The sequence below is a fragment of the Dermacentor albipictus genome, chromosome 10 (assembly GCF_038994185.2).
Source record: "Dermacentor albipictus isolate Rhodes 1998 colony chromosome 10, USDA_Dalb.pri_finalv2, whole genome shotgun sequence".
NCBI classification, from domain to species: domain Eukaryota; kingdom Metazoa; phylum Arthropoda; class Arachnida; order Ixodida; family Ixodidae; genus Dermacentor; species Dermacentor albipictus.
Genome location: NC_091830.1, coordinates 62,740,571 through 62,767,595, shown reverse-complemented (window position 1 = coordinate 62,767,595; position 27,025 = coordinate 62,740,571). Strand labels below are relative to the sequence as shown.

General features: G+C 48.1%; 1 protein-coding gene across 4 annotated transcripts in view; it reads right to left on the bottom strand.

The window, feature by feature from the left end:
* The window catches only part of LOC135904199 (membrane metallo-endopeptidase-like 1), a 64,117-nt gene that overhangs the window by 446 nt on the left and 36,646 nt on the right, over positions 1-27,025 (bottom strand). For all 4 annotated transcript variants that reach the window (XM_065434838.1, XM_065434839.1, XM_065434840.1 and 1 more), the window contains 7 exons: positions 25,461-25,770; positions 23,942-24,232; positions 17,243-17,457; positions 14,362-14,506; positions 6,141-6,467; positions 2,577-2,737; positions 1-108 (listed from right to left, as the gene is read on the bottom strand). The exon at positions 1-108 is cut by the window's left edge and continues 446 nt beyond it. In XM_065434838.1, coding sequence (XP_065290910.1) covers positions 1-108; positions 2,577-2,737; positions 6,141-6,467; positions 14,362-14,506; positions 17,243-17,457; positions 23,942-24,232; positions 25,461-25,770 — 1,557 coding nt within the window. The remainder of the gene's footprint in view (positions 109-2,576; positions 2,738-6,140; positions 6,468-14,361; positions 14,507-17,242; positions 17,458-23,941; positions 24,233-25,460; positions 25,771-27,025) is intronic.

The window sequence follows — 27,025 nt, the reverse complement described above, 5'->3', positions numbered from 1 at the left end:
CTGTACGTCATCAGGTACTCCAGGACCTCTTGTGATGTTCGCCCCGCGCCGGTAGTATTGCCCAACATAACGTCATCCCTAAGCTGGGCATACTCACTCTCGTAACAGCTGCACAAGTAGATGCATGGCGTAGTAAACAAACAGGCACACAGGCAGTCAGACAGACGGAAAATTATAACGTGCGCTGTTCGTCGACATTGTTTTGTGTACTGCTCGTTTGTAACCAATTTAACCATAGTGAAATTTTGTTGACGTGTAAATTGATGACCAAATTGATGTAATTGATGTATCATATGCCGCTCGGAAATACAACACTAATTTGTGAGCGGGACTTTTTCAAAACCTTCTTAAACACTGGAACGCTTGTAACTGTTTACAGCAATAGTGCGACCGGTGGTTGATGGAACTTAATCCTAAGAAATGCAACTTGATGGTATTTTCCCGTCGGCGCGACCCAGTTCCTTACCAATACACAATTAATAACATTCCCGTGTGTGCTGCACAGTCTTACAAGTACCTAGGTGTTACTATATCTAACGACTTATCCTGGCGAACACACGTCAGTAACATCATTTCATCTGCTAACAAATCGCTGGGTTTTCTCAAGCGTCATCTAAAACGCGCCCCCAAACCTGTTAAACTACTGGCCTACCAGTCAATAGTCCGACCGAAATTGGAATATGCATCCGCCATATGGAATCCGCACCAAACATATCTCATTAACGCACTCGAAGCCGTTCAAAACCGTGCCACAAGGTTCATCCATTCTAATTATTCATATGACGTGAGCATATCTTACTTAAAGAAAGAATTGAATTTACTTCCCCTTTGTACGCGCCGGCGCACTGGAACCCTTTCACTTTTCCATAAGTTTTATCACAGCTCGCTAAATCAACCACCCTATATCCTTCCCGCAGCCCGAACATCTCATCGCACATGCCACACTTTTCAAGTGGGCCGCCCTCGCATGCGCACTGTTACCTTTTCCGCCTCATTCTTTTGCCATGCTGCTGCAGATTGGAACAATCTGCCCCACCAAATCTCCACCATCATTTGCCCTTCTACGTTCGTGGAGAGTGTCACTGCGCACTTTTCACAATAGAAATGACTTGTGTTAATGGACTTATATGCTCGTGCAACTTTAGTTTGTATTACTTAGTTCTATGTATTTGCACTGACGTATGTAACCCTTTAGCACATGCAGTTTTTTGTTGTTGTTTGCGTGTTCACTTATGTATTATGCAAATTATGTACTAATGTATACCCACCCCTTATGTAATACCCCTATCCAGAGGTCTTTAAGGTAATAAAATGAAATGAAATGAAACGCTTCGCACACCACACGTAACGAAAACATATTATAATATCGCCTGTATCCTTGCGGCCGTGCTTTTCACGAGCCTCACTTCGGGATTGTTGTGTAGAGCAAGAAAGCCACTATTCGATAATGAATAGGTCGCGTGCACAGATAGTGCAGTAGTCGTGTCATGCATGACACTATCGAAGCTAAATTTAGGCTCACGCGTGGCGTTCTCAAAGGCGCCATCACCAGCCTAATTTTCATGTCCACTGCGGGACAGAATCCTCTCCCAGCGATCTCCAATTACCCATGTCTTACGCTAGCTGATCCGAACTTGCACCAGCAAGTTTCCTAACTTCAGGAACCCTCCCCCCTCAATTTCTGCCATCCTAGAACGCGCATCCCTCAGAGAGGCATAGCTCAGCACTGTTTTCGTCCATCCCAGAAAAAGCGAACGTGGTTGAGAGAGCGCACCATCCCACAGTAGAGAAAATTCGTTGAACTCAAACCAGTGCTCAACGGGAATTGGCCTGCAAGTGTGCAATTTGTTGAAGTTTCACGCTTGCTCGGCTATGGGGTCCCTGTGCACCCACACATAAGGTCTATATATGGCGCCAAGATACACGAGCTGGAAGAGGCAGGAAGGCTCAACCCCTTCCACCACGGAAACGTGAGCGTCTGCACCGGGAGCTCCTGTCATCTATCAGCCCGTGGTTCGAGCGAAGCAGGGCACTCTCGGGTGCCGCCAGTCGGGTGGTCATTTCTGTATACCTTACTGCCCCAATACCCACTGAAATACAACAGCACCCACTACCAACAGTGAGCGAGCACGATTACTAAATTAAATCGGAAGATCCCCCGCTTTCTGCAGCGCAAGTTTGAATTTGAATTTATTTGCAGCCAACACCGACAAAGGCAACGCTGCCAGTGACCAGGAAAAAAGCTGTTCAGGACAGCTTGAGGCGCCCTGGCCACCACAACCGCGCCAGAACAGTTGAGCGTGTAAGCTTTCTAATGCGTAAACAAGTGTCACTTTTGGATTTGTTTGCATCATTTCTGTACCCTAGGGCCCCGTACACCCTCTGCCACACGCACAAGACATTTTCCGTGGCCCCCTGCGGCTGCTTTCCTGGTAGGGCCAGCTCGATCTGACAGCCTGCACAAGCTTACGGTGTCCTGTTCTTTGCAATACGATTCACCCACTGTCCTCCCCTTTCTCCCTCCCCACCCCGCGAGCGCTCGCCACAGCCGTAGAGTGTAAGAGATGAAGACTCACTTCAAGCGTTTTTTGTAGTTCGTGACGACCCGCTCGGGCCACCAGTCGATCTTGAGACCGCCGGCCGCGAACCTGGAGCCGGACGGCGAGAAGGCCACGGAGATCACCTCGGCTGCCACCACAGGGCCGATTGCCGAGAGGTTGACGAACTTCTCTTTCGCCTGCGAGTCGGCCCACGGTTGCCGAACCACGGTGAGAACTCGTTTAAAACAGCACAGAGCAGCCAGTGAATTCTCATTCGCTTTTTGCCGGTGACCGTTCTCGGGATTGTCGCTGCTATGAGGTTATCGACTGGCGTAAAACGCGTCTAACATATCTGAAATTTATTTAACGTTGTCGCTGATACTGCAGCGCAAGTATCTTGTCTAATGAGATTGCACGCGCGACAAGAATAGCGCTGTATATTCCATAGTGAAGGCGAGCACCAGTGAAATAATCGGAACGGCTGATGGCAGATGACACATCTTAGTCGTACACGAGTTCTCAGCCAGCTACCAAAGCGAAACATTTTTCGCCTGTTCTTCCAACATTACCACTGCTACTGCTGCTGCTGTCTTGTGCGATGACTCTTCTCGAATATGGGGTCTTGGGCTGCTGAGCACGAGGTCGCGGGATCGAATCCCGGCCACGGCGGCCGCATTTCGATGGAGGCGAAATGCGAAAACACTCGTGTACTTAGATTTAGGTGCACGTTAAAGAACCCCAGGTGGTCAAAATTTCCGGAGTCCTCCACTACGGCGTGCCTCATAATCATAAAGTGGTTTTGGCAAGTAAAACCCCATAATTTAATTTTTAATATGGGGTCATAGTGAAAGTGATGTCATTTCAGCGAGACCGTTGCGCCGTTGTCAGCCCTGCTGGCTCTCGGCTGCAATCTCGGACGATTTGACGGTATCGGACACAGTGCAAAGAAACAACGCATATCGCACTCATACAGGCAGCCCGCTGAGACAGGTGATGAGCGAAAACAGGCACGTGAGCTGCAACACCGGCACGGAACCGTTGCCATGTCATCGTCATCGTTTCACCGTCATTCAGCTATCGTCATGCCATCGTGGTCGTTCTACTGCTATCGTTCTATCGTACCGGTTCTCAGTATCATCATGCCATCGCGTGTCATACAGTTATCGCCACACGACATTCATCATGCCTTTTTTGTCATACTATTGTAATCATTTTAGCACCGTCGTCATACAGCTGTCGTTCCAACAAAGTCACGTCATAGTCGTCATGCCTATGTTGTCATGGCAATGCAATCATTTCTGCATCGTCATCATAATGTCGCCATGCTTTCATCTTCATTCCAGCTTCGTAATTCTCTTCTTCACACCTTCATTGTGACGTCATCGGCATCAGTCTGGCAACCACATCACGTTGTCATCATGCCTTCGTCGTCACTCCAGAGTCGAATTCTAAGGTCATGACGTCATCGTTGTCGTATGATCGTCGTCATGACAATGTGATATTTGCATCATGGTCATACAGTTGTCTTTATGCCGTCGTTATAGTTCCGTCAACGTCATCCGCGGAATTTTTATGATCGAGCAAAACAAGCTTATGCTGAGGGGGGCTGTTCCCAGTGAAAATGCGTCCAACTGGGTCGTGTGGTCTCTGCTTGCAATGTTCGCTAAACAGGAACAGCGTTGTTCACAGACACCGATGAAAGCTTCGCTTGGACCGATTCCCACAGGCGCGGGTCCCGAAACTTTTTTTTTTTCGTAAACACGACTGCGCAGACTAATCTGGGATGGCTAGGCTGGTCTGAAGGGGAACGGCTTAGCAGACGATGCTATCACTAGACAGTGCTTGGTGCGCTTAGAAATTTCCGTCTCGTCGCTTCTCGTCGTTGTAGGGTGCTGGCATATTATACTGTCCAGTGTTCCTCTATAGGACACGGGAGCCATATACATAATTTCTAGGGCCATCTACGCTCACGTGCTGTTATTAAAGATCCAGGAGACTGTACATGCGTTACCATAGTACACCCCAGGGTGATCGGTAGTGCTCTTGTGCAGTGTAAACTTCTATGGGCGTCAATCGATCGCGCCATCTGATTGAACAAGAACCTGCCTATAAGATCGGCGACAACATTCAAGAAATCGCGTTTATAGCAGGCGCAACTTGCAACGAGCGATAACTAGACAGCAATGATGATCCGGGGAAAACGTCACCGGCAAAGAGTAGAACAACTTACACTTGACATTGTGTTAGTATACACCGATTCTCGGCAGACAAGTTTGCATTTTCTCATCGCCGCCTAGGCATGGAGGGTGAAATGAAGTGGAATAAAATTACGCACTGTTGTAAAAGCAATGCAATGAGACAATCACAGTACACGGCCGGCTCTGTTAGAACATTTTAATTTTGTGTCCGTCATTTTAATTTTGCTACCTACTTTACGGTCGCGTCCACGCATGTGTATGTGCTTATGTAATGGTCACACAACAAAAGATGCACATGCAGATGCACTTTCACGCACGTGCACGAGCTCGCTATAACAAAACATACATACATACATTTATACATACGTACATGTATACATGCATACATACATGCATACGTGCATTCATGCGCGCATTCATGCGTGCATACATGCGTGCATACATGCGTGCATACATGCGTGCATACATGCGTGCATACATGCGTGCATACATACATGCATGCATGCATGCGTACGTTCACCCTTGAGCAAAAGTATACGGACCAGGGGAGCGCGTGCCAAACTGCATCGACGCGCCGTCTACCGACGCGGTGCCTGCTGTCGAGAGGGCCTCTAGAGCAGTGGTGCGCATGCGCGTCTTATCGTATCTGCTGGCCTGACATGTAGATTTGCCTGACATGGTTATGGTACTCGTAGACAAAACGTCCACTGGGCGTCGTTTTCTCTGCTCCGTCGCATGTGGGCCATTGTTTTACGCAGCGGTTGCGGCTGGAATGGCACGCGGTCAGCCGCGCTTCGCATTCATTCATTCTCGGGGGGAGGGGGTATCGCGTGCCGCACTGCCTTCCCTGACGCCTTTAGATGACTCGCGCAAAATGGCTTTCTGCGGCGTTGTATTATCTCGAACTGTTCCAATGTTTGCTGCCGCTAGCAGGGTTTTGCAATCGGTGTCCGCCGTCGCGTTAAGGAGTAGAATTGAGTTGCCGGCGCTACTATGCTCCGCCAGCAGCAGGATGCTTAAAAGGAGGAATTAGCGGCACCGTACTGCCTTTATTTCTTCAAGCCCTTCAACAAGGCTTGAAGAAGATATGCACTCGAGGGTGTTACTACAGGCAGCTGCGGCAACGCTGACACATGCGCGAGAATATAAAATCAGGTGCAGCTGTGTGGCGCACGCTGCCGTTAAATTCTAATTACAGTTGCCCCCTTGCGAATCGGGTCGGCATGAGCGAGCTCATATTGGAATAAAAACATATTGGAATCGTTTTACGTTACAGGGCCCCTGTTCGCAGACACCTTGCGCCACAGGGTATTTTTTCCCGCATTTCACTTAACGAATTATTCGGCTAAAACCAACAATCAGGGTTCAGCAATGGCTTTCTAGCAACCGAGTTACGACGTACGTCCTCGTAGAAAACTGGCTCCAGCATGTCTCTGGCGGGGACGCTGATCGCGTTCTCCTCGTAGTCCACTAATACGTCCCCGATGATCAGGTCGAGGTTCTGCTGGAATTTCTGGCTCGGCTCTGGATAGCGGTTGGCACGCTTCTTGTTGTAGCGAGCAATCACCACGTAGTTGGACAGGAAGTCCCCGGACATCGGCTCCTCGTCGGGGTTCACCTCTCGAGTGGTGGTGCTCTCCACAGTTCGCAGCCCCACCGTGCTGATCTTGACGCGTGCCTTGATGTGCGTGTTCTGGTCCATCCAGTCGAAGGTGGAAACGCTGTCATGCTGCACAAGTACGCAAGGAGTTCGTATCGTTAGGGTTCAGCGTTTCGGGTGCAATCAATAAATTCGCTGCATTTCAGAGAAAGATATGAGTTCTACCAATTATGCAGAGCGTGAATTTCTATTTAGGGCTTCGAATGGCTTACAAATACTGCAGGAAAATCGGTAGGTTGCGGGAAAATCTGATAAACAAAGTTTACAAATCGTTAAGGGTTAGCAGCTTCAGCTGGTTGGTGGGTGATCCATAACTGTGTTTACGGCGCAACGCTTCACGCAGACGAAAGTAGAGACTTGACACTGACGGGGCTGATTCACAACGGCGACTGGCAGAGGCCGCGTGACCAAGGGTGCTATGCAGGATGCGTCGAGTTTCTCGTTCACCCGAGTTTTACCCGAGTTTGCTCGACGGCAGTCAGTGAACTGAGATAGCGTGAAACGCGCAAAGGCTGCAGGCAAAAAAATATGTAGACAAAAAGCCGCGTATGACAACATGCGCGCACCCTGCGCGGCACGCTGCTTCTACGTTTCAAGCGCAGACGGCTGCACAACGAAACGCGCCAGCGCCGCGTATTGTTATCAACGGATTATCGCAACTTAGCAATACCATGATTGTCCCGCTGTCTGTCTGCACACTTGCCGTAAGCCGCTTGCCACGCCTTTCGCGGGCGCGTCAAGGGCGTGCTTCTTCTTTCGAGAACTATCTTTCTATCCTAAATCGAATGCGAACAGGGTACATGCGGCGCATTCTTGCACCTGCGCTTTCGCTCAAACGAATACGTTAAAATACAACAATTAAAATAACAAACATTTTTATTTCTTTAAGTGTTTGTTTTTCGTTTTGAATGCTAGAAATCTCTGATGACAAACGGTGATCGAGCAAATTATTAAATTTTGCACTTCTTGCCGCGAGTGGCGACAGTGAGGCGAAAGCTTAGAAGCGGATACATTGAAGCGGGTCGCACGCACGAGGCAATTCATACGGTGAGAAGTCGCCTAGGGGCGCTACAGTGCTATTCTCAATAATGTCAGTGATCACCACTCTTTCTCTATTAGGGGAATGGAAACGCAGCGTCGTGATGCGGCTGTTCATCGCAGGCGCCTTAAGGCCCCCGCTTTACCAACTAAAAACGACGCACTAGTCATAAATACGAGAGCAGCGGCTGTCGCTGTAAAATGGCGGTCCGTAGTGACGCAGTTTAGTGAAAATGTACCAGTTTATCTTTGTGCGCGAAACCTCGGCGATGCATTGCGAAGAAGTGCTTGCTTCCCATCAACACAATTCATCGCTTGTCATCGCTTGCCCACTGAAAGTGCCTCTGAGCCCATGTAGTACGCAGTATTTGAGTGTTTTGTGCGCCCCAAGGTGCTTGCGGATTACTTTTGCTGGAGCCAGCAGCGATCGCAGAAGGATATCGTAACGACACCACAGCAATCGCATTTTGGCAGGTGAGGGCTCTTGTGTGCGGTTATGAAATGAGACTTCGAACTGAGGAAGGTGTTGGAACTGAAGGTGTTGGAACTGTTGAGGGCGCACTGTTTGTGATGAAGAAATGCCATTGCACTGGGTCTAGAAGAGCGAGCGATTCTCGAATGCTGATCGTGTTTACGACGTTGTAGCTCCGATACATCACCGATGACAGAGCAGTCATCTGAAACGACTGCTGCGATACGCACTCCTCAGCATCGTCGTCACCCTCGGCGCATCGACGCCTTGTAAGCAGCTACAGTGACGTGCCGATAATTATTTACTGTGCGCTACGCGCCACAATGCAGGCCATGAAACCGTGTTGTGCGGCCATCTCAGCCCGAGATGTATGTAAGCCAGCGACAGTCAACGCTTTGTTTTTGATAGTGGTGCTCAGTACATCACCGATGACAGTGCGTTGTGTGCGTTTTATGTTGGCGGTCAAGATTGTTGATGCCTCTCAGCTCGACACCGCGTCGCTGTTGCCGGAAGTTGGGCGTAGCCCAACTGTAGTGGGTGCGCGCACAAGAGTGACATGCCTCGCGCGGGGCGTGACCTCTGGCTTTGATTGACAGGCGAACTCGTGCTAAACTCGTACATCGCGAAACTCCTTCCGAGTTCAACTCGGGAACATGGCGGCGGCAGCAGCAGCCTGTGTTATTGCAGCCAGCGGCAGCAAGCGTCAGTATGACCGTCTGGACCCGTTCACGTACATGACCGCCGTGAAGTTTCAGCGTCATTTTGGCCTGTCGAAGACATCAGTGCGCTGGCTGTGTGACGAGCTAGGCGAAGACTCTCGTCTGCGGAGACAGCGTGGCGGGCTTCATTCGCTCACCGTCGAAGAGCAAGTCCTCTGCGCCCTCCATTTCTACGGGACTGGGAGATTTCAGGGAAGCGTCGGCGCCGAGCGCTACATTGGACGTCATAAAACTACTGTGAGCCTGTGTGTCATAGATGTCTGATGCGCTTATTGACGCGGCAGTGCGGAAGCGGTGGCTGGCTTTCCCGAAGACTGCGGCTGAGTGGGCATTTATAAAAGAACGCTTCTTACTTCGCAGAAACATTACGAACGTAGTCGGGTGTATCGACGGAACGTTCGTAGGAATTAAGGTGCCTTCAATGTCAGCGTTACTGTGATTAGCATTGAAGCAATGTCTAGACGAACCATATTGCCAAATTTGTCACTTCTGTGTAGCCGACTTAAATTTTGTGTTACCGACATCACACATGCGGCAGCCTATGATACTGACCTTTTCGCTGGTTGCTGACGTTTTACCGATTGTTCTACTTGTCTATCAGGGTGCCTTCCAAATGGCTCACTTTTTGGGGAAAGAGGTTAATGAAGTATAACTAGATGAATGGATATCACAAATTGTGTGAAATACCCTGTGAATGCTAATCTCATAAAGAACTTGGGATTTTTTATGAGATTACTTAGTACAAGTTACTCAGTATGCATAATGCTGAACTTTGGTCATGCGTCATCTATCGACCACACTATGAAACAGCAAGGCATTGCACAATGATGCAGATGTCGGATGTCGAGATGCGGATGTCGCGCCAAGCCGGTTGTGCCTATGCATGTATGGCAAAATGAAAATGCATTAAGAATCTTAGTGTGCTGGCTTGCATGAAGAAAATACTTCACAGTGTTTGCTGTGTTCACTGTTGGTGCATGTGCCAGTGGTTCAGTGTAATTTCTTTTGGGGGGGGGGGGGCAGCGTTATTCTGTATGAACAAATCATATATTTTCCTCTCATAATGGGGCTCTAATTCGTCAGCAGTAAAACAATGGAGATCCAATGCTCTGCAGAACTCGGTGTGCGTGAAGATGTGAACCACCAAGGCAAAATTACATATCGGGAGAAATGTGGTGCAGATGCCAATGAAAAGTTGGTATTTAACCTGCCATGATACAAACAAAGATTGCAGAGTGAATAGACCTTTTTTACAGCTTTAGACCAATGATTGCACAAACTGTGACATGCTCAAACGTGTAAAAGCTTGCCGCAATGCCAAAGTAGGATGAGCGATATACAGCATATTTTGGCATTGAACATGTCTTGTAAATGCTATTTTTATTGTAAGCCTCGCTGTCACGCCTTTCCCTCCAGCACTCCCTTTACTGAAACGCAGCACTGTCTTTCTATTGGTGTCATGATGTGGATGGTAACGGCAGCAGTAAGGCTGGTTAATGCTTGCCCCTTTGATTCCTGTGAGTTTAGTGGTACAGAATATTGCACGTGCATACACCTGTGCAGCAAAATTTTATGCTTGTGGTGATTTGTTGGAGAGCTAATTCTTGTTGGGACATTTCAAAGACGTGTGCCATTTTGGCTTAATAACTAGATCATTGTTGAGGTTGAAGACTCATTGTATTGGTATAAAAGCTTGAAGCTGAATTGCACAACAATTCGACGGGACACAAAGAAGAGAAATACACACAGCAGAACACTCTGCTGTGTGTCTTACTCTTCTTTGTGTGCCGTCGAATTGTGGCGCGATCCAACTTCAAATAGAGCATTGGGCCTCTTTGGTGCAGGACCGAGGAAGAGAAATACACACAGCAGAACGCTCTGCTGTGTGTATTACTCTTCCTTGTGTGCCATCGAATTGTTGCGCGATCCAACTTCAAATAGAGCATTGGGCCTCTTTGGTGCAGGACTGAGGAAGTGTGAGCTATTCGACACCATGCCGGTGCCTTGCCACACAATTATGGAAGTCTGAGGGTTTGCAAACAAAGCTTTGCAATCAAATCTACCTGCTCATGTAATACAAGCACTGATTGAAAGAACCGTCGTACAAAAATAATGGTGAAATGAATGGCCTTTGAAAATTTGTATGTTGACACTAATGACATAATAGGTGTCACAGCGAACTCGACAATTGTACTGGACAGAGCACTTTGTTTCCTATGTAAAGCACAAGCTTCCATTACATGCTGTGCAGATAACCAAGCTCAGTTTGTTTTAACGTGGTACACAACATTCACTGTAATGTGTTTTTGATTCTAAAGTGCCAAACACCACCTCTTTTTCAAGGATGTCATGGGAATATTTGACGAGAACTGTTTACAGCTCCTTATAATGGAAGTGTGGCCAGCCAGCTTTTCTGGAGTGCCTTTATAGATTTCTGTTCCTGATCACTGTGTGCTATCAAGTTGCTAAAGGCTATGCAACCAGTGTAAGGCATTACGTGATTCTATAGTCTGATACGACTTTAGGAGGCCGCAGAACCTGCACTTTAATGGCAGGTGAACACAAGCCTGCACCAATGGGCACACACTCTACACTGACATCGTGCCGCTGGACGCACTAATACCCGCTCACTGGAGAGGGACTATTTCTTTAGACATGGAGGCAATCGGCTGCTGCGCTTTGGTCATCTGGGCGGGGCCTCTCCTGTCTTGTGAAGTTGTATCCGACGAGAGGATGCCACTTTTCATACAACACAAAAGGACAAAGTGTACAATTATTTGGCCTATGAAATGGATACATCACAAGTGAGCTACACATGGGCTTAAGCTGTGTGAAAATTAGTACATGCAAATATATGACATTGATAAAGAATATGTGGTATCGAACATGCATGTATTGGCACGTTTAAATCGGGGAGTGTTGCATTCATGTGCACAGTCTGTAGGTGATAGCATTATTAAGGTCATGCCGTTTCCTGTCTTTTCATTGTGAAATACACAGACCGTTCATATTGTGGCTAATCAACACCCACTGCATTCTTGCACATAGAAAGAACAAACAGCACAATGACGTATATGCTGCATTAGTGTCTTTTTCATTTACACGGTCCAATAGTGGCACAGGTTGTCTTACGTGCTTGCCCATTTTGAAGAGACATCAAGTGCATGTTACAAGTGTCCTAATATGCACACCACAATGTTTAGTGCAATAATTTTATTCATGCTCTTGAATAATAAACAAAATAATAAACTGAAAGCTCCTTTGTAAGGTGTGTTCTGGGGGTTCGACTGGAAAGCAGTGAGGGCACTGATCCTACTGTTGCAGAGCTACTGTTGCCACACACAAGAGCATGTGCCTGGCGCTCGCCTACTGCCACCAGGCGGTTGAATGCCTCCAGTAGCAGAATGTTTTGCTGCAAAAAAAGTGGATTGTTGGAATGAATCAATCGCATATAAACCATTATTTACAAATAAAAATGCTCATTGCACTATTGGTACTAACTGCCCTTAACTGTGGAAGCCTTTAGTGTATGCATAATAAAACAATTTGTCGGGATAACATTGCTTTAGTTTTCATAACAGGTTTTTTTCAGAGCCAATTGTAATGTTTATTAGTGTGCCAACAGCTCAGGTGTCCTCGCACCTTCACGAGTCTCTACTGTCAGCACCACAAACCTATTTTTGTTCACTGCAAAATCAATGGCGCTCCCTACAATCCCTTCTTATGCGAGCCGATTGCATCCTATGCCTACAAACATCATATTTTTGTCCCATTACGCAATTTTCTACCATCCTCAGCTGCAGTTCTCTCTCCTTGACATCCATTCTCTCATGCTTATGTATTCACCTGCTATAAATTGGCAACAAGTGATTGAAGACGTGCATTGCCTGCCCACCGATTCCATTTTTTTCCCTTAATCTCAACTAGCATATCAGTTGCCACGGTTTACTACGCCACTGTCTTCCTGCCTTAATGCTATCTCCAACAATTTTTGTTACTTCGCTTTCTGCACAGTCCTCGACTTCTCAAGTTTCTTTGTTAACCTCCAGGTTTATGTCCCATATTGGATAACCGGTAGAATCCAACGATTCTAAACATTTTTCAAGGATATCGGTAACGTGGCGATCACGATTCGGAAATGCCTCCCATGTGCTGTTCAACCCATTAAATTTTTGTATAAGTTTCCTGCTTTATATCAGTACCTGCTATTGATATTTCACTTGGACAAAGATACTCTTTCATAGATTCTGCGGGCTGAATGTCGCTGATGAATTTCTGTTATACCACTAAGTTAGTGAAGGTTACCTTCATATTTTCCATATTTTCGCGGGCCCACGTACATGTAACAGCACGAGCACTCATTGGCTCTCAATGCCTTTTTTAAACTGCTGGACATTCAGTTCGTTACTACGAAAGTGACTTAATTCGTGCACTATTATTATGCTAAATATGAAACAGTAGAAATATACTTATCTGCAGTTAGTCGATGCCTCCTTCACTGTGTTGGTTGCGAGAACCATGGTCGTCACCACCTCTTTGTCGCATCGTAGCTATATCGACTGTCTTCCTTTTGCACACACTGTGCAATATTCGTGACGCTCGCAGTCACGCAGAGTGGAGGAACTCAGCGCACTCACATAAGCAGCACCAGAAAAGTTGTTTGTTCAGGATTGTGCCGTGAACAGTAGGTACGCGTTGCGATCTGTAAAATCGCCTAAGCTATTGGCAGTCTTTCGGGGTGCACGGAAAGATTGCTCACGGAGCAACAGAACTATCCAAGAAATAGTGGTCATCGTCGAGCCTGATCACTACGTCGCGCACTGCAAGCTCGTAGTACGAGTTTGTTTACACTGGGCATCGCCGATGCTTAGCCGCCATGCTCGCCCGATGAATGTATGTGATGACGCCACCACAGCGTTCCCTCGTGGTATAATGCGAAGCGTACTAAATTACAAATTAGTCGAATATACATTCAGTGTACATCCTGTAAGCTTTAAAATGCTATTAAACCACGTTAAACTAACTAATAATATTGTACTAAATGCATTTGTTTTATAACTCGCTTGTGCGTGTAATGCACTCGGTGGAACGACAAACAAGTGAAAGAAGGCGCGACCATGCACCGACGGTACGATCACGTGATCCCCAGTTTGTCGACCGCCCAGAAGGCAACGCCCAAGGAATGATAGCCAGCCAGAGTGAATCTAGATCAACCAATGAAACTGGAGGCTTGTCGAAAGATAAACTGTGTCTCGGTACCATTCGTGCTTTCATCTTGGGGTGTCGCCAGAGCTCGTGAAGATCCCGAGTTTCGCCAAACTCGACGCATCCTGCATAGCACCCCAAGTTAGTCACAAGAGACCGCCGAAAAGCCACTCTTTTGGTTCAGTCGCTCGTTGCTCGATTTTCCAGCCACGCAAATGCAGGCGCCAAACTGCTGAACCAATCACAATCGCAGGAGCAAGACGTCGTAACTGGCAGAGTGTTATTTCACGGGGTGGCGACGGTGCGAGCAGACGGAAACGGCAGTAATCGCAACGCATTACGGCGGTGGCAGCAGATAGTCGCAATTGCGTTGACGTGAACGTCGGTCACCGCGAGTCACTCTTTGATCGCCAGTCACCGTCGGTAGTGTTAGCTCTATCAGTCTCGCCGGTGTGAATGCACCCTACCCAGAACAGACGGACCGCGCCGGATCATTGCCGAGCTCGATCGAGATATTCGTCGTACGCACCACTTCTTTCTTGATGTTCTCGAAGAATATCCGAAAGTGGTTGATGACGCTCTTTTTCAGGTGTTTCTTGACAAACAGGCTCCTCAGGGGGTCGGGGAAGTTGTCGTACGAGGACTTCAGGCACGTCGCTATGTACCTGTGTTCTCTGCGAGTAAAGAAACGACAGATATTTTGCAAAGTAGTAAAGGGCCTTTAAATAAGAGGAAGCTTTAACTCGGGGCCGACTTCAGTTTCCCCATTAAAATACACGTGAAACCCAGAACGCTCTCACTATACAATTAGGTAAATGCTAAATCGATATTAAAAATAACTTGCTGAATATGAAAGAAACACATGAATTTTATCGACTGTAAACAGGCACAATGTTCATTCAGGGACCAGTTATTAAAGAGAAAGATTCCCGGAAGTAGCGCACTTTCAGAAAAAGAATTCAACGACGATTACGGTACTCCATGACGCGAAATTTGAGCGCAGGTCTATACCTGTTTTCATTTCGCAATATATTGGCTGACGCGGAGGGGCTGTTTCGCGCGGCACATTGCAAACGGAGCGAAGAGCAACGCGAATGCCTCGCTAATCGGGGGATCGCGAGAGGCAGCGCTTGGGTGACGCATGAGGGCGATTCACAGCAGCCGCTGCAGACAGACCTCCGGTCACGCAGCGCTTTTTTTCCCACATAAAGCATTGGTCGAAATGCTGGCCACATGCCATCGGTGAACAGACGACGCTACTCTGTCGCCATCGCGTAGCGGTTGTTGACGCACAGCCCGTCTTGGACGGCCCTACACTACTTTTCTTCGCACGCTTTCTCCACACTCTTCGCTTCCACTTCCCGCCTCATACTTTCACTGTAGCCTCCTCCTCCGCTTTGCTCCTTCGCTATCGCCGCCTTTCGTCTGCGGCTGCGCTGCGCGTTTGCGCGTTCGTCTTTCGCTGTGCTCGTTCGCCCAGTCACGAGGAACACCGAGACACTCCGAAGCCCAACGCAGGAACGGGCGTCTAAGCTGCGCTCTAAAATCAAGATAACAAAGACGTGACGGGCAGCGCGCGAACGCTCATGCGTTTCCTTCCGCACAAGTGACGCGAGCGCCACCTCGTGACTCCGCTCCACCAACAGGGAGGCGCCGACCTCGTCGTCTGCCCCAACTCGCCGGTTCAGGTGGTGAAGTAAAGGAATGTCTTTAGGGGCTCAATATAGCGCCTCCGTTCATAGTGTCTCTTCGTAGAGCCACTTAGCGAGCAGCGGTCATGCGCATGGTGTACCATTGTCACAGTGTACAGGCGCGGCCACTGCTAGCGGGAACACGAGAGCCCGTGGCAGTGCTCTACGGAGTGCGACCACCGGCGCCTCATGAAATCTTGGCAGACGACTCACCATAGCAGATGGCTCCTCGGGCTTTACACCAATTGTTTTTATTGCGCGTGTCTCGCAATACTTCGTGATGGGCCGGTGGTGGGGCGCTCTGCGGAACGATTCCATGGGCTCCATGTGCCCACTAGCAGTGACCGCGCCTGTACACTAAGCTGCCTTCAAAAACATGTGGCAAGCTGAAAACAAAACATACGGCACTCATTGGTTCGACTAACCATGGAATGCTCACCGAGGCATCAATGCCGGCCATGTCTAAAGGCACGTCAGTCGTACTGATCTGCTCGCTCCACCAAATAGCGGCTAAACTTGTTCTAGCAGTTCGGAAAAGAACGAGTACTTTAGTCGCATCTGCTGCATATCGAGAAATGCTCTTTATATATTACCACAGAAACAGGCCCAGCTGTCCCACTTCAAATGACATTCTATTTATGTACATTCTCAGTGCAGTTATGCCCATAACATTTTTCCATGTTTGCGTCGACGAAGCGAAGAACGAAGTCCTATTCCTACAAGCTGCTGGGGGGGGGGGGGGGGGCTGAACACAAATGCGAGAAATTACAAGACCAATTGCCGAGGCATGTCTATGGCTCCCAGTAGATGAAGCGTTTGTGCTCCTCTTAAAAAGACGCTTTAGCTCAGGCCCTACGCCAACGCGGCTTATTCAAATATATGTAAAATGCAGAAACGCTTTTCTAAGATAACCGGTGGACCGATTTGAACGAAATTTGTTACATTTGAGAGAGAAAGTCGAATTCAGTGACTGTTGCAAGCGGGAGTTCGATTTAGGGCCTGCATTTTGTTAAACAAAATTTTTTTAATTCGGATGTTGGAAAAAAATAGAAGCACGAAGTTTATAAGCTATCAGCTCTGCATCAAGAATAGATGTCACAATTCTAAAAGCGGCATTCATTAGATCAATCAAAGCAGGCAAATTCGGTATGTCAAGTTTTATTTTGCGTGAATTCGTTACGTTGCGTACAAGGGTTCTGCAAAGCTGTATTTTCACATTGCTAAATATTTTGAACTTCATATGTAACATATCAATTTTGTTCCCTTTAGATGTAATATTAGATGCGATTCACAGAATTGGAATACTATTTTTCGTTACTGAGTTAGAGAGCAGTAAGCTTGTCAGTTTCGTTTTCTGGAAATTTGCGATTTTTGCCAATATTGAATAAAAATATTCGACGTGCTAAATCAAACATCGGAGACAAATAGTCACTAGATGTTACGTTCTTCCTTTAACTGCAACAACTCGTCAAATTCGGTGCAGCGTATGCCGAGAAAAACGAATTGTCCTTTTGCATGTATTTACATAGGAGCACCAGAGATATACACGGAACACGAGTAATTCCTAACCTCGCATAAGCTGGACGCCTGCGAGGATCGGCAACGCCTCCCATTAGGTGAGTGTTCAGCATAGGGACGATTTTTCTACATAGTGCGGTGCAGCAAGAGCACATGTAACAAAGCAGTGGCTTCACGACGCCGTACGAGAGCAGCCCCAACCTGTTGAAGTCGTAGCGAAGCAGCTCGGCAATAGCCAGCGTGAAGACGTAGGTGACCAGTTCGACCTTGCTCTTGGTGAAGAATTCGTTGATCACTTCCTCGATGAACGTCAGGTTGTGCGTGTCCATGTGCGAGTTGTTCCTTAGGCGCAGCGTCTGCGGCAAGTTGTCGTTGATGGCGTACAACCAGTCCGCTCCAGTCACCTTGCCCTCTGCCTGCGTTGAGAAGACCGAAGGACCCGCCCTGGTTGCTTAGTGACCGTGGTGTTGGACGGCTATACACGAGGCAGTGGGACCGAGTCCTGGCCACGGCGGCCTCATTTCGATGGGGGCGACATGCGGAAGCACCCGTGTACTTAGATTTAGGTGCACGATAAAGAACCCCAGCTGGTCCAAATTTCCGGAGTCCCCCATTACGGCATGCGTCAGAACCAGATTGTTGTTACGGCACGTAAATCCGCATAATTTAATTTGATTATAGCAGACAGAAGTCTCGGGAAAAGCGTCATTCGCATCTACATTAATCTAAACCCGACGCGGTGGCATAGTGGCTTTGAGGTTGCGTTGCCAAGCCCCAGTGTGGAAGATCAAATCCCGGCCATGGCGGCCGCATTTCGATGTGGGTAAAATGCAAAAAAAAACGTGTGTCGTGCATTAGATGGACGTTAAAAAACCCCAAGTGGTCGGCAAATCCCTCGCTATGGCGTGCCTTACAATATTATCATCATTTTGGCATGTAAAACCCCGTAGTTTATTATAATAATACAACAAGCAAAACTGTCCACTGCCAGTTTTGCGTAGGCCCAAGTACTGTCTTTGTCATACAAATGTCAAACGTCAAATCTAAATGTAGTTGGTGACTTTTTTAAACCTACTGCTATGTTGTACGGTGCTCAGCAACACGAAGAAAGCTGTACCATAATAATCAGAATAAAACCAGCAATCTAAGCGATAGGAAATCTACCTGACGCAAACCACCGCGGCGTTTCAATATTAGAAAACAAAAACTGCACATGTGCGAACTAGGAAGATACAAAATAATGTTGTATGTCATAACACTCGGCACTGTATATCCTAATAAAACTCACGCCTACGAACTCAGAAAACGGCCGGTATATCAACCTCCTTCACGTTAAAACTATTGTGATAAAGAACTAAGTTATATCATTCCAGACACTTTAATCTAGACCTCCTAAATGAGGCAATACCAGTTGCTAAATTCAGAAAGGTAGTGAAAACGCCTTAATTTTTACGTTTCTTTTCTGGGCATGTCAGCCATGATGATTAACTTAGTTGTTTCTTCTTATTTCAAGTCAACTATGCAACTGCAGTAGCGTTGTTTTGAAGCAACCCTGCTGCTGTTGCTGCGTAGGGTAGCTTGGCATCTCGGACAATTGTTGTGCCTTGGCTACGTCCCCCAATGCAGTCTATGGGAATTGCAACAAATAAACTCGAAAACACGAACACGAGCAAAAACTACGTTATAAGGGTCAATTGCAAGGAAAGTCTGTACCGCGTAAGGAGACTTGGTTCTGATAAAGTAGATATCGTGGGGCCTCCGTGCGATAACTTACGTTTTAAATTTGGATAGATGCATACTAACTATAGGCTCGCAAAAAAGAGTCGTTTTTGACACCAAATTTGAGAGAATGAAAGAAATAATATCCGATGATTACGATACTCCCTAATGAGAAAATTGAGCGCCGCCGTATACGTGCTTTCATTTAGCGATATGTTGAGGCAAAGAATTTGAGGCCGAAATCTCTGCACCGACTGGCAGTGCCCCAGTGCTGTCAGCGCCTTCGCAGAGGAAGGAGCAGTATATGAACGCTGGCATGATGAGCGCCATCGAAGCTAGCAGTGGGAAAAGGCGACCACGAACGCGCCAGCAGGGGCGCGAGCTTGTCCTTGCAGTTACGCCGAGGGACGGCCACGCTCAACCCAGGAGCGGGTGCTTAAGACCTGCGCTCTGATACTACAGCGCCATCTTGTGTCGTCTTCTGCGGCAATCTGCCTTCCTCCCCATCTTTTCGCCACGCTCTCCTCCTCCACTTTCCGCCTCATGTTTTCAGTGTAGCCTCCTCCTCTATTTTCCTCCTCACGCTCTCTCAGCTATGACCGTCTTTCATCTCCCGCTGCACTCCACGTTCGCTCTTTCATCCTTGCCGCGTTCGTTAGCTCGACTAGTGGAGGCACGACAGCGCCATCTACATATTGCAGGGCTAACTTCTCTGTGGAAAAAAAATTAACATCTGGGGTTCGACGTTCATTGCGCCAAGTGTTCTACTGCGGCAGCTCCCATCACATCTCATATACGAATGCACACAACAGTACAAATCAAGCGTAAGTGAGAATATTAGCCACAACGTCGCGTCACAAAGTAACCTTAAGGCACCCATCTGCATTTATAGGCCTCATTCTCTAACGGCAGGCATTACACTGGTGCGTATTGCTGTAAAACACGTTGTGGGGTTAGTTGGTGCATAGCTTTCAACAGATAAAGCTCGCACAGTGACTGCACCTAGTGTGCCGTCACTGTTGGCGCTTGATCTTTTGGAAACACTGGTGGGCCTTGAGAGTTTTGCATCAATTCACAGCAATAGGTTCATACAGATTTTAAACTAAGTGCCATTTGAAGGTGTCCTTGGTACCAACACACAATTGTTGTTTCGGTGTTAAGATAAAATCGACATTACAACAAAATAATTCACAAAAACCACACTTTAATCTTCATTAACACAGCACGCATGTCACCTGTCGTGTTTTTCTTACACTGAAGACGTAGCTAAAGCATAATACTCAGTGAAAGTGCAGTTAGGAATTAAGTGACTGATCAAATCTTATAAAGTTAATACCAGATTTGTTACCATTACTTGGTATGGCTACTTGTAAAAGCGTTTTGCTATTACAAAGTTAACCACGATAATACAATCTCGGCATATGTCAGCACGCATCGCCACGCATAGAGTTTCACACAAAAATTATTGTATGAAACTCTGTCACGACGAGTAAACTTCAGAAAGCCTCCATAGTTTAGTATTCATCATTATTTTTGGATGCAAGAAAACAGCCTCTGATTTCCCATTTTGCTATTCTAATGACATTGTTTGTGCTTCTTTTTTCAAATGTCTCCATCGGCGACGTATTGGATGCGTAATTTTCATCAACGAGTGTTCAGCCCTGCGAGATGTAGCCGAGCTTCAATTGCACGACCATGATTGATGTCGCTGCTCATTCGTTTCGAACCGCATTTCTGCCTTGCCTTCGCGACCATGTGAATTGGCCTTGTCTTCATCAAGACCTCCGAGATCTGTCCGTGCCCGCGGCGCGCTAAGCAATCTTGGAGGGGTCGCGGGGCGACTTACTTCATATCCGTTAAAATGATACTAAAGGAAAATATTAAGTGGAGCTAGATAGAGTATTCATCTAGAGGACCATCATCGTTTTCTACATGTCATCATAATCATTTTTCGCGCAGAAATTGCCACCGAAGGCCTCCCTGCTACTCCTCAATTTGAACCAGCCGCGCCAAGACGAACGAGTTGACGTATTTCCCACGGGATTTCGCGCCTGTTATGTCTTCTAGCAACTCTATTTAGCCCGGCATGCCAAGCGAACTGCTCGCTGGCTGCAGGTATTCTGCTTGCTTGAGTCGCCTTGCGGCTCTGCTTGGATTCAGGATACCGGAGACGGTTACTTGAGCCTAGGAGGTCGGAGAGGACGAGTACGGTTGGCGCCTTGGCAATAGTGAACAGAGAAAGCGATTCGGCTCGCAGTGGTGGGCCATAGCAGCCGCTCTCAGCGAATCAACCATGTCGACGTCACATCAGAGAGCTAGCTACCAAGTCCAGAGCAGTTGGTGCCACTACAATTTTTTTCCTCTTCTCGCTTGCGAAAGCTGTGTTCGCTGTGAATGACGAATTAGTTATTGCAGAAACCCTAGTCATTCAATCTGGTCCGGTATAAGTCCACTACAATATTGCCTTAGTCATTGAGCAAAAGGTCTGAGAACCACTCGGACCGATGGCAGGAGCAGAAACTATTTTGCTATTCTTTTTCCCTTTTTGGAGAACAGCTCCATGGCGCCTATTCTCGCGTTTCGCATCTCCGTCGGCCTCGCCATAACCAAGGTAATCACCCCGCACTGCTCTAGTTGCGCTAAAGCATCTTAAACGTTGTAAAGTAGTCCATGCTTTGAAGAATGCCACCTCCGCCTCGCATGCTCTGGCCGAGGCCGACGCATCTTCGCTATTGGCCTAATAGCATCACGTGGGACCTTGCGCCGTGCATCAGCGCCATTTTTGCTCGAGAAGCGTCAACGGAATGGCGAGGAGTGCATGTTGGCGCCGTTGCTACGCTCGAGCAGTGTAGGTGGCGCCACGGTCAAGGAGAGAGCGTGAAAGAGAGGAGAAACGAGGAGGAGTGAAGGCAGAGGAGGAGAGTGTCGCTACTTTCCTAAGTTTGAGGGGTTTTAAGCTGCGCGCGCTCCCGCTGCCATCTCTCGCGTGCGGCGCGAGTCTTACTCTCCCCTTGTCCTCCAAAGCCGGATCACGTGTTCTCGCCTATCCTCTCGCCCCCTTCCTCCGCGCAGTACCGTTGCATTGATTCTCACCGCTATCGTCCGCTCCATCCTCGCTGCCCCTTCTTTCGCTTTCGCGGCGCTGCCGCGGTGGCCGCAGCGGGCGCTCCTTGCCGTCTCGTGCGTGATCCACGGCTATCAGCTCCTCCGTCTGCGCGCTGCGTGCCTGTACGGTCCTAAGCAGTGTCTCTCGCTTCCCCGTTTGCTGGGAGCGTTCCTCTGTGGCATTTGTTCCCTCTGGCAGTGCTTGCACCTCGCTATCCTCCTGCCTCCACTCTTGCCCTATACATCATCTTACCTGGCGCAGTGTCGTTGCTGTGACTTGAAGGGCAGTTATTGCGTTTGGTCCCCTTCGACTTTCCACCCCAACCTTGTGCGGCCACATTAAGGCCTGTCTGGGAGTAAATCGGTGTGTGGTCTCTACTCAATACGCCTGAGCTTGACCAGTTTCCTCACCCACCTCAGAAGAAACATTATATAATAATTGCTAATCTCCCCACCTCTCCGCGGCGGTGACCCTCAATAATATGGCGGGATGGCACGTCACCGGAGCGTCGGCTCGATAGCGGCGGATGGCGGCGCGAGCTGCCCAATCCGAAACGCAGAACCGCCTCCGTTCGGCACAGCGTGTTCTGTATGCGGTTGCCTGTTGTTGAAATAAGGCAGCAGCTGCGCTCAAAGGTCGCAATACCGAGAACCGTCATCGTCGGACAATTATTTTTCCTCACCTCGCACCTTGTGGCACGAGGCACGGGACACAGAGCCGGAGAGCGCCATAGATAAAAGGTGGCTGAGTAAGATGACGATGGCTGCTAGATATCCTCCCCCCCACCCCGCTTGTTTGTTCTTTAGGAAAAGAGCAGCGGCGCAGCGGCGCCCAAGAAGCAGTCTTGGATGCCAGGTCATCGGGCACATCCTTCATTTCGACGGTTGTAGTCTGAGAGCGTATAATGATGGCGAGGTCACTAGGGGTAGGCTGGTCTGACCCTGTCTATTGCCACAACTTCTTCACGTCCGTCGAGCTCGATGGAAGCAGTTTCTTCTGTCCACTTGAGTACCTTGAAAGGGCTGTCATGGGGAGGCGTAAGAGATGGTCCGCTGCCTTCACGTCATACGACAACGTGGCACAAGGTACGCATGCCTTTGCTGCCAAAAACATTACTTGACGATGCAACCTACTAGAGCATGGACGCAATCGGGCAAACAGGAAGCGGAGCTGCTGGGCATAGCTGTCTGGATCCGGCATCACAGCAGTAGCTGGTGCGAAAATTTTACCACGTAACCACAGCGTTGTGCCATAGGCCATAACTGCAGCCGTGCAGCGAAAGTCTTCCATGAAAGAGGAGCGCACACCTAGCAGGACGAGAGGAAGGCCTGCAGTAAAAACTCCCGATACAGCTTTTTGTTGCCCAATACGCGCTACATACAAGTGTTTCTTCAAGTGTGAAAGAAGCCCACAAATACACGCAAGATTGATTGATTTGTTGAGTTTATTGGCGCAAGGGCCAGATGTGGCCAAAGAGCGTCAAGTCGATGATCGTACACGCTAGATTGCCGCGCGACTACCCGTTCGACGCACTTTGCGTGTATTCACTGGCTTTTTCACGCTCGGAAAATCACTTGTGTGTAGCACGTATCGAGCAACCGAAAGCTGCATCGGGAGATTTCATGTTCCTCTACACCTCTAATTATATTTTAGAAGTGAAATAATTAAGACTAGTTATTTAATAAGGCCGAATGAAAAAAAGTCTAAGTATATCCAAGCAATGGCAAACCTCGATACTTTGGTTCTGTCCAGCTACGTGGCACTTGCACACTTTTAACGTTTGGCTCAACTTACGTGGGGCACCCTGCATAGCGTCGTGCTACAATCTCCTGCGGGTGACTTTTTCCTTTTCATAAGCTTTCTTCACTTTACCCGTTTCCCCCAGAATTAATTTGCGGATTGCTTCAACGTTCTCCACAGAAATACCCCGCCTAATTAACCTGTCAAAATCTGTCCTACAGATATTTTTTTTTTCATTTTCCCGTGCCGATATCGGCATGCAGGGGCATCAAATACTCGGCATATCGAAGGTGATGCGTCGGCCAATGGCGTTGTTCGGTGAAATATGCGCTTACTTGGATCATATCGTAGACGGTGTGCTCATGGATAAGGTCCTTCGTCGCCAGCATGTGCCTTGTTGTAGTATCGTTGTCCCAGCTGAGCGTTTTCTCGACGATCTTATCGGTGATGTTGGGGATGTCGAGGCTGAAGAGCACATCGCTCATGTACAGCCTGTATGTCCTCTCGTCAAACTTACGCGAGGTGGCCGAGGAGAACTTTTGCCACGCCGACATGCCGACCTCCATCACCACGCGCGCCTCCCGATTCTTCTCGACCACGCGCAGTTTTAGTAGCGTGTTGATGCCCTGCGTGGAAGGAAAAACGACGTAATTCTGTTAAAGTCGACTCCCAAAACGAAAGTTTTGGTCGCGTTACCTAGAAAGTCGAATTAACAAAGGAAGCCCGAATGAACGGATGTGAGCATTTTTCTTTATTTCTTCAAGTGTTTCGATCGTCATTCGCAAACTATTTCACTGCATTATCACAATAACTGAAAGTTACGTTATCAGACAGTATCCGGCAAGTTTCAACACTGTCGTTGGCCCCGACAAAATTATCCAGAGACATCTCCAAGTACTTAGCGCAACTCGTCATCACTGCAGCACGAGCAGCTATTGTCACTGCCATTTCCTATTGAAGTAACGCAAGGAAACACAAGGCGCAGTTTTGCCTCAAAGGTGAAGCATCCCTTGCAATGGCAAATTACTGCACTGCTATACGAAGTAACGACAGTAGTTTTACCGAACGTCTAACTTGTAAACATAGGCATACTAAATTAACAATCATGGTGTCACGTGGGCCTAAGCAAACAGGAACACATCTCACTCGATGACTTCGGAAACTCGCTATGAAAACGCTGCAGTGAGGAAGTACGGCAGCAGCAGCGAGCGAATTGACTTCATGCTGCCGCTCGCGTGAACGTTAACTAAACCGCGACAACGTAGCGCAGCGCGGACTCTACCCGTTGCTGATGGCTTTCAAAATGCAGCGGCCCGGCCGGGCCGTACGGAGTGGAACGCTCCCCCTCTCCTCCTGGCCCCCTTCCCGCGAAGCCTTCCACGCGAAGAAAGGCGGCGCGCTTCCTCCCGCTGTCCTCCGTTGCGCGCGCGAGATTGACCCATGTTCACCGGCTCACCCTCGCATGATTTCACTCGCAGATGCAGCATATGGCGCGCAACGGTGATGTTATCGCCCTTGGACTTCATGCAGAATCTCACGGCAAGGCCGACGGGAAAAATGCGCCTGGGGTGACCATGTAAATGCCATCGCAATAAAAGTACCTATATAAATGTTGGCTGGAACTCACGTCCTAGCGCAATAATCAGCCGCACAGCTTTGCTTTTGGTGACATATACTACAAATATAGCAAATTTAACCACAGCGAAATTTCGTTGCAGCAGGCCCGTAATGGGCGCTGGCGTTGTCTTCCCTTTCTTTTTTACCGGCTGTCTCCAAGTGTTCTCGCAAATATGTATCAATTAGTTCTGTTGGCATCAATGAGACAACGAAAGCTTAGGTTTCAATAGCGAATACCTGGGACAGAGAGAGGCGTATCATGAAGTAGAACAGGATTATGGGTTCCTGGTTGTGGTAAAGCCACTCGGTGAAGCTCAAGTCGAGCAGGTAGAGGGCCTTCCGCACGCGCACATCTGTCGGCATGGTCGTCGAGTGAAATTCGATGCAGGATCGGTAGAAGAGGATCATGTTTCGGTACGGCTCGTTCTCCGACGTGTCCAGATTGGCCGTGGACAGAGTTCGGTTCATCATGTTGACCAGTACCTCGTTCAGCGAAGCGCGCGTGCTGGTTTCTATGTGCCTGGTTGCCCAGCCCCCACACGAGTACCTGTCAACGAGATTCAATGCGACCAGCGTGGCAGGTCGGTAAAGTGAGCGAAACTCGCACTCCTCACAAAGTTTATTTTCTCGCTTGGGGCCCCTCACTCAGACTCGCCGAAACTCTAGTGAGCCCTTCTCAGTCGGACTCAGATGCACCGAAATTCTGCTCTGCCATGCTCGCTGGGTCTCATACTCACCAGAACTCTGCTCAGTCACGCACATCCAGACTCTCAGCCCTAGGACACACTGGAGCTCGCTCGCACTAGGACTCGCTGGTCAGTCTGAGTTGACTAATCAGTGATTTCTTAGCGTATGATTACTGTCAGTATCTCTTTCTTTTGTACAAAGGAGCCAGATTGAGGTTTGCTGTGCGTTTAACTCTGGCCAGTGTATACAACTCCGTGTGGAATATGCACAAACGATTAGCAGCAACGCTAGTGTTTGTGCAAAGGTTTATTTTAACCACCCTGTGCTTCTGTGCACAACGCTCATTTTGCAGCCGAAGGCTTAGTGCGCGTGGCTCGCATCTCTAAAGATCATCTAACCCTCCGCGCCGCCCGTCAACGCGGCTACCTTTATTTCTGGGTGAAATCCCACTAGAGGATTTTAACCAATTTTAAGTCTTCACACACAAAAATTTAGACCCTCTGCTGCTTATCTTGTTTTCCAACAATAATCATCATCTACTTTCTTGTCCTATGGGTAACGCCCCTACCGTTACGGCTCTGAATAGTTGGATATTGAATGGCAGCAAGCTCTGATAGACGTGCGATGAGAAAAAGCACGGTTGAAAACTGTGTTACGATAGTGACAGCTCGCATAAACATCGGGAGAGGAGAATTTGACCGCGAGAGCTCTGGATATTTATTTAATGCCCTTTTCGTGTTGTCTGCCACAGCTGCTATGATCATTTTTAGTTACCAGAAGTCGCCAGATATATCTCTGTTCCCACCAACTATTTAATCTACCCCTTGGATGTGAGGATGTTAGCCCCGGGACAACCTAACACCCTTTAAACATCCATAAAGGTGCACAAATGTGCAGAGTGTATCTCACCTGCTTTTCGTTTCTAAAACGCTACGCTCCCGACACTTTCAGGTCATGAACGGCATGCGAGTAGAATAATATATTAGCGTTTCACAAGCAAGAGAACAGTGGTTTTTAAAGGAGGCGCAGAAAATCATGATGGTAATTATTTTGGGTGCAAAGATCTGGCTTTAAGCTCGTAGAAGCTTACTATTATGGTGTCTTCACCTGCTACA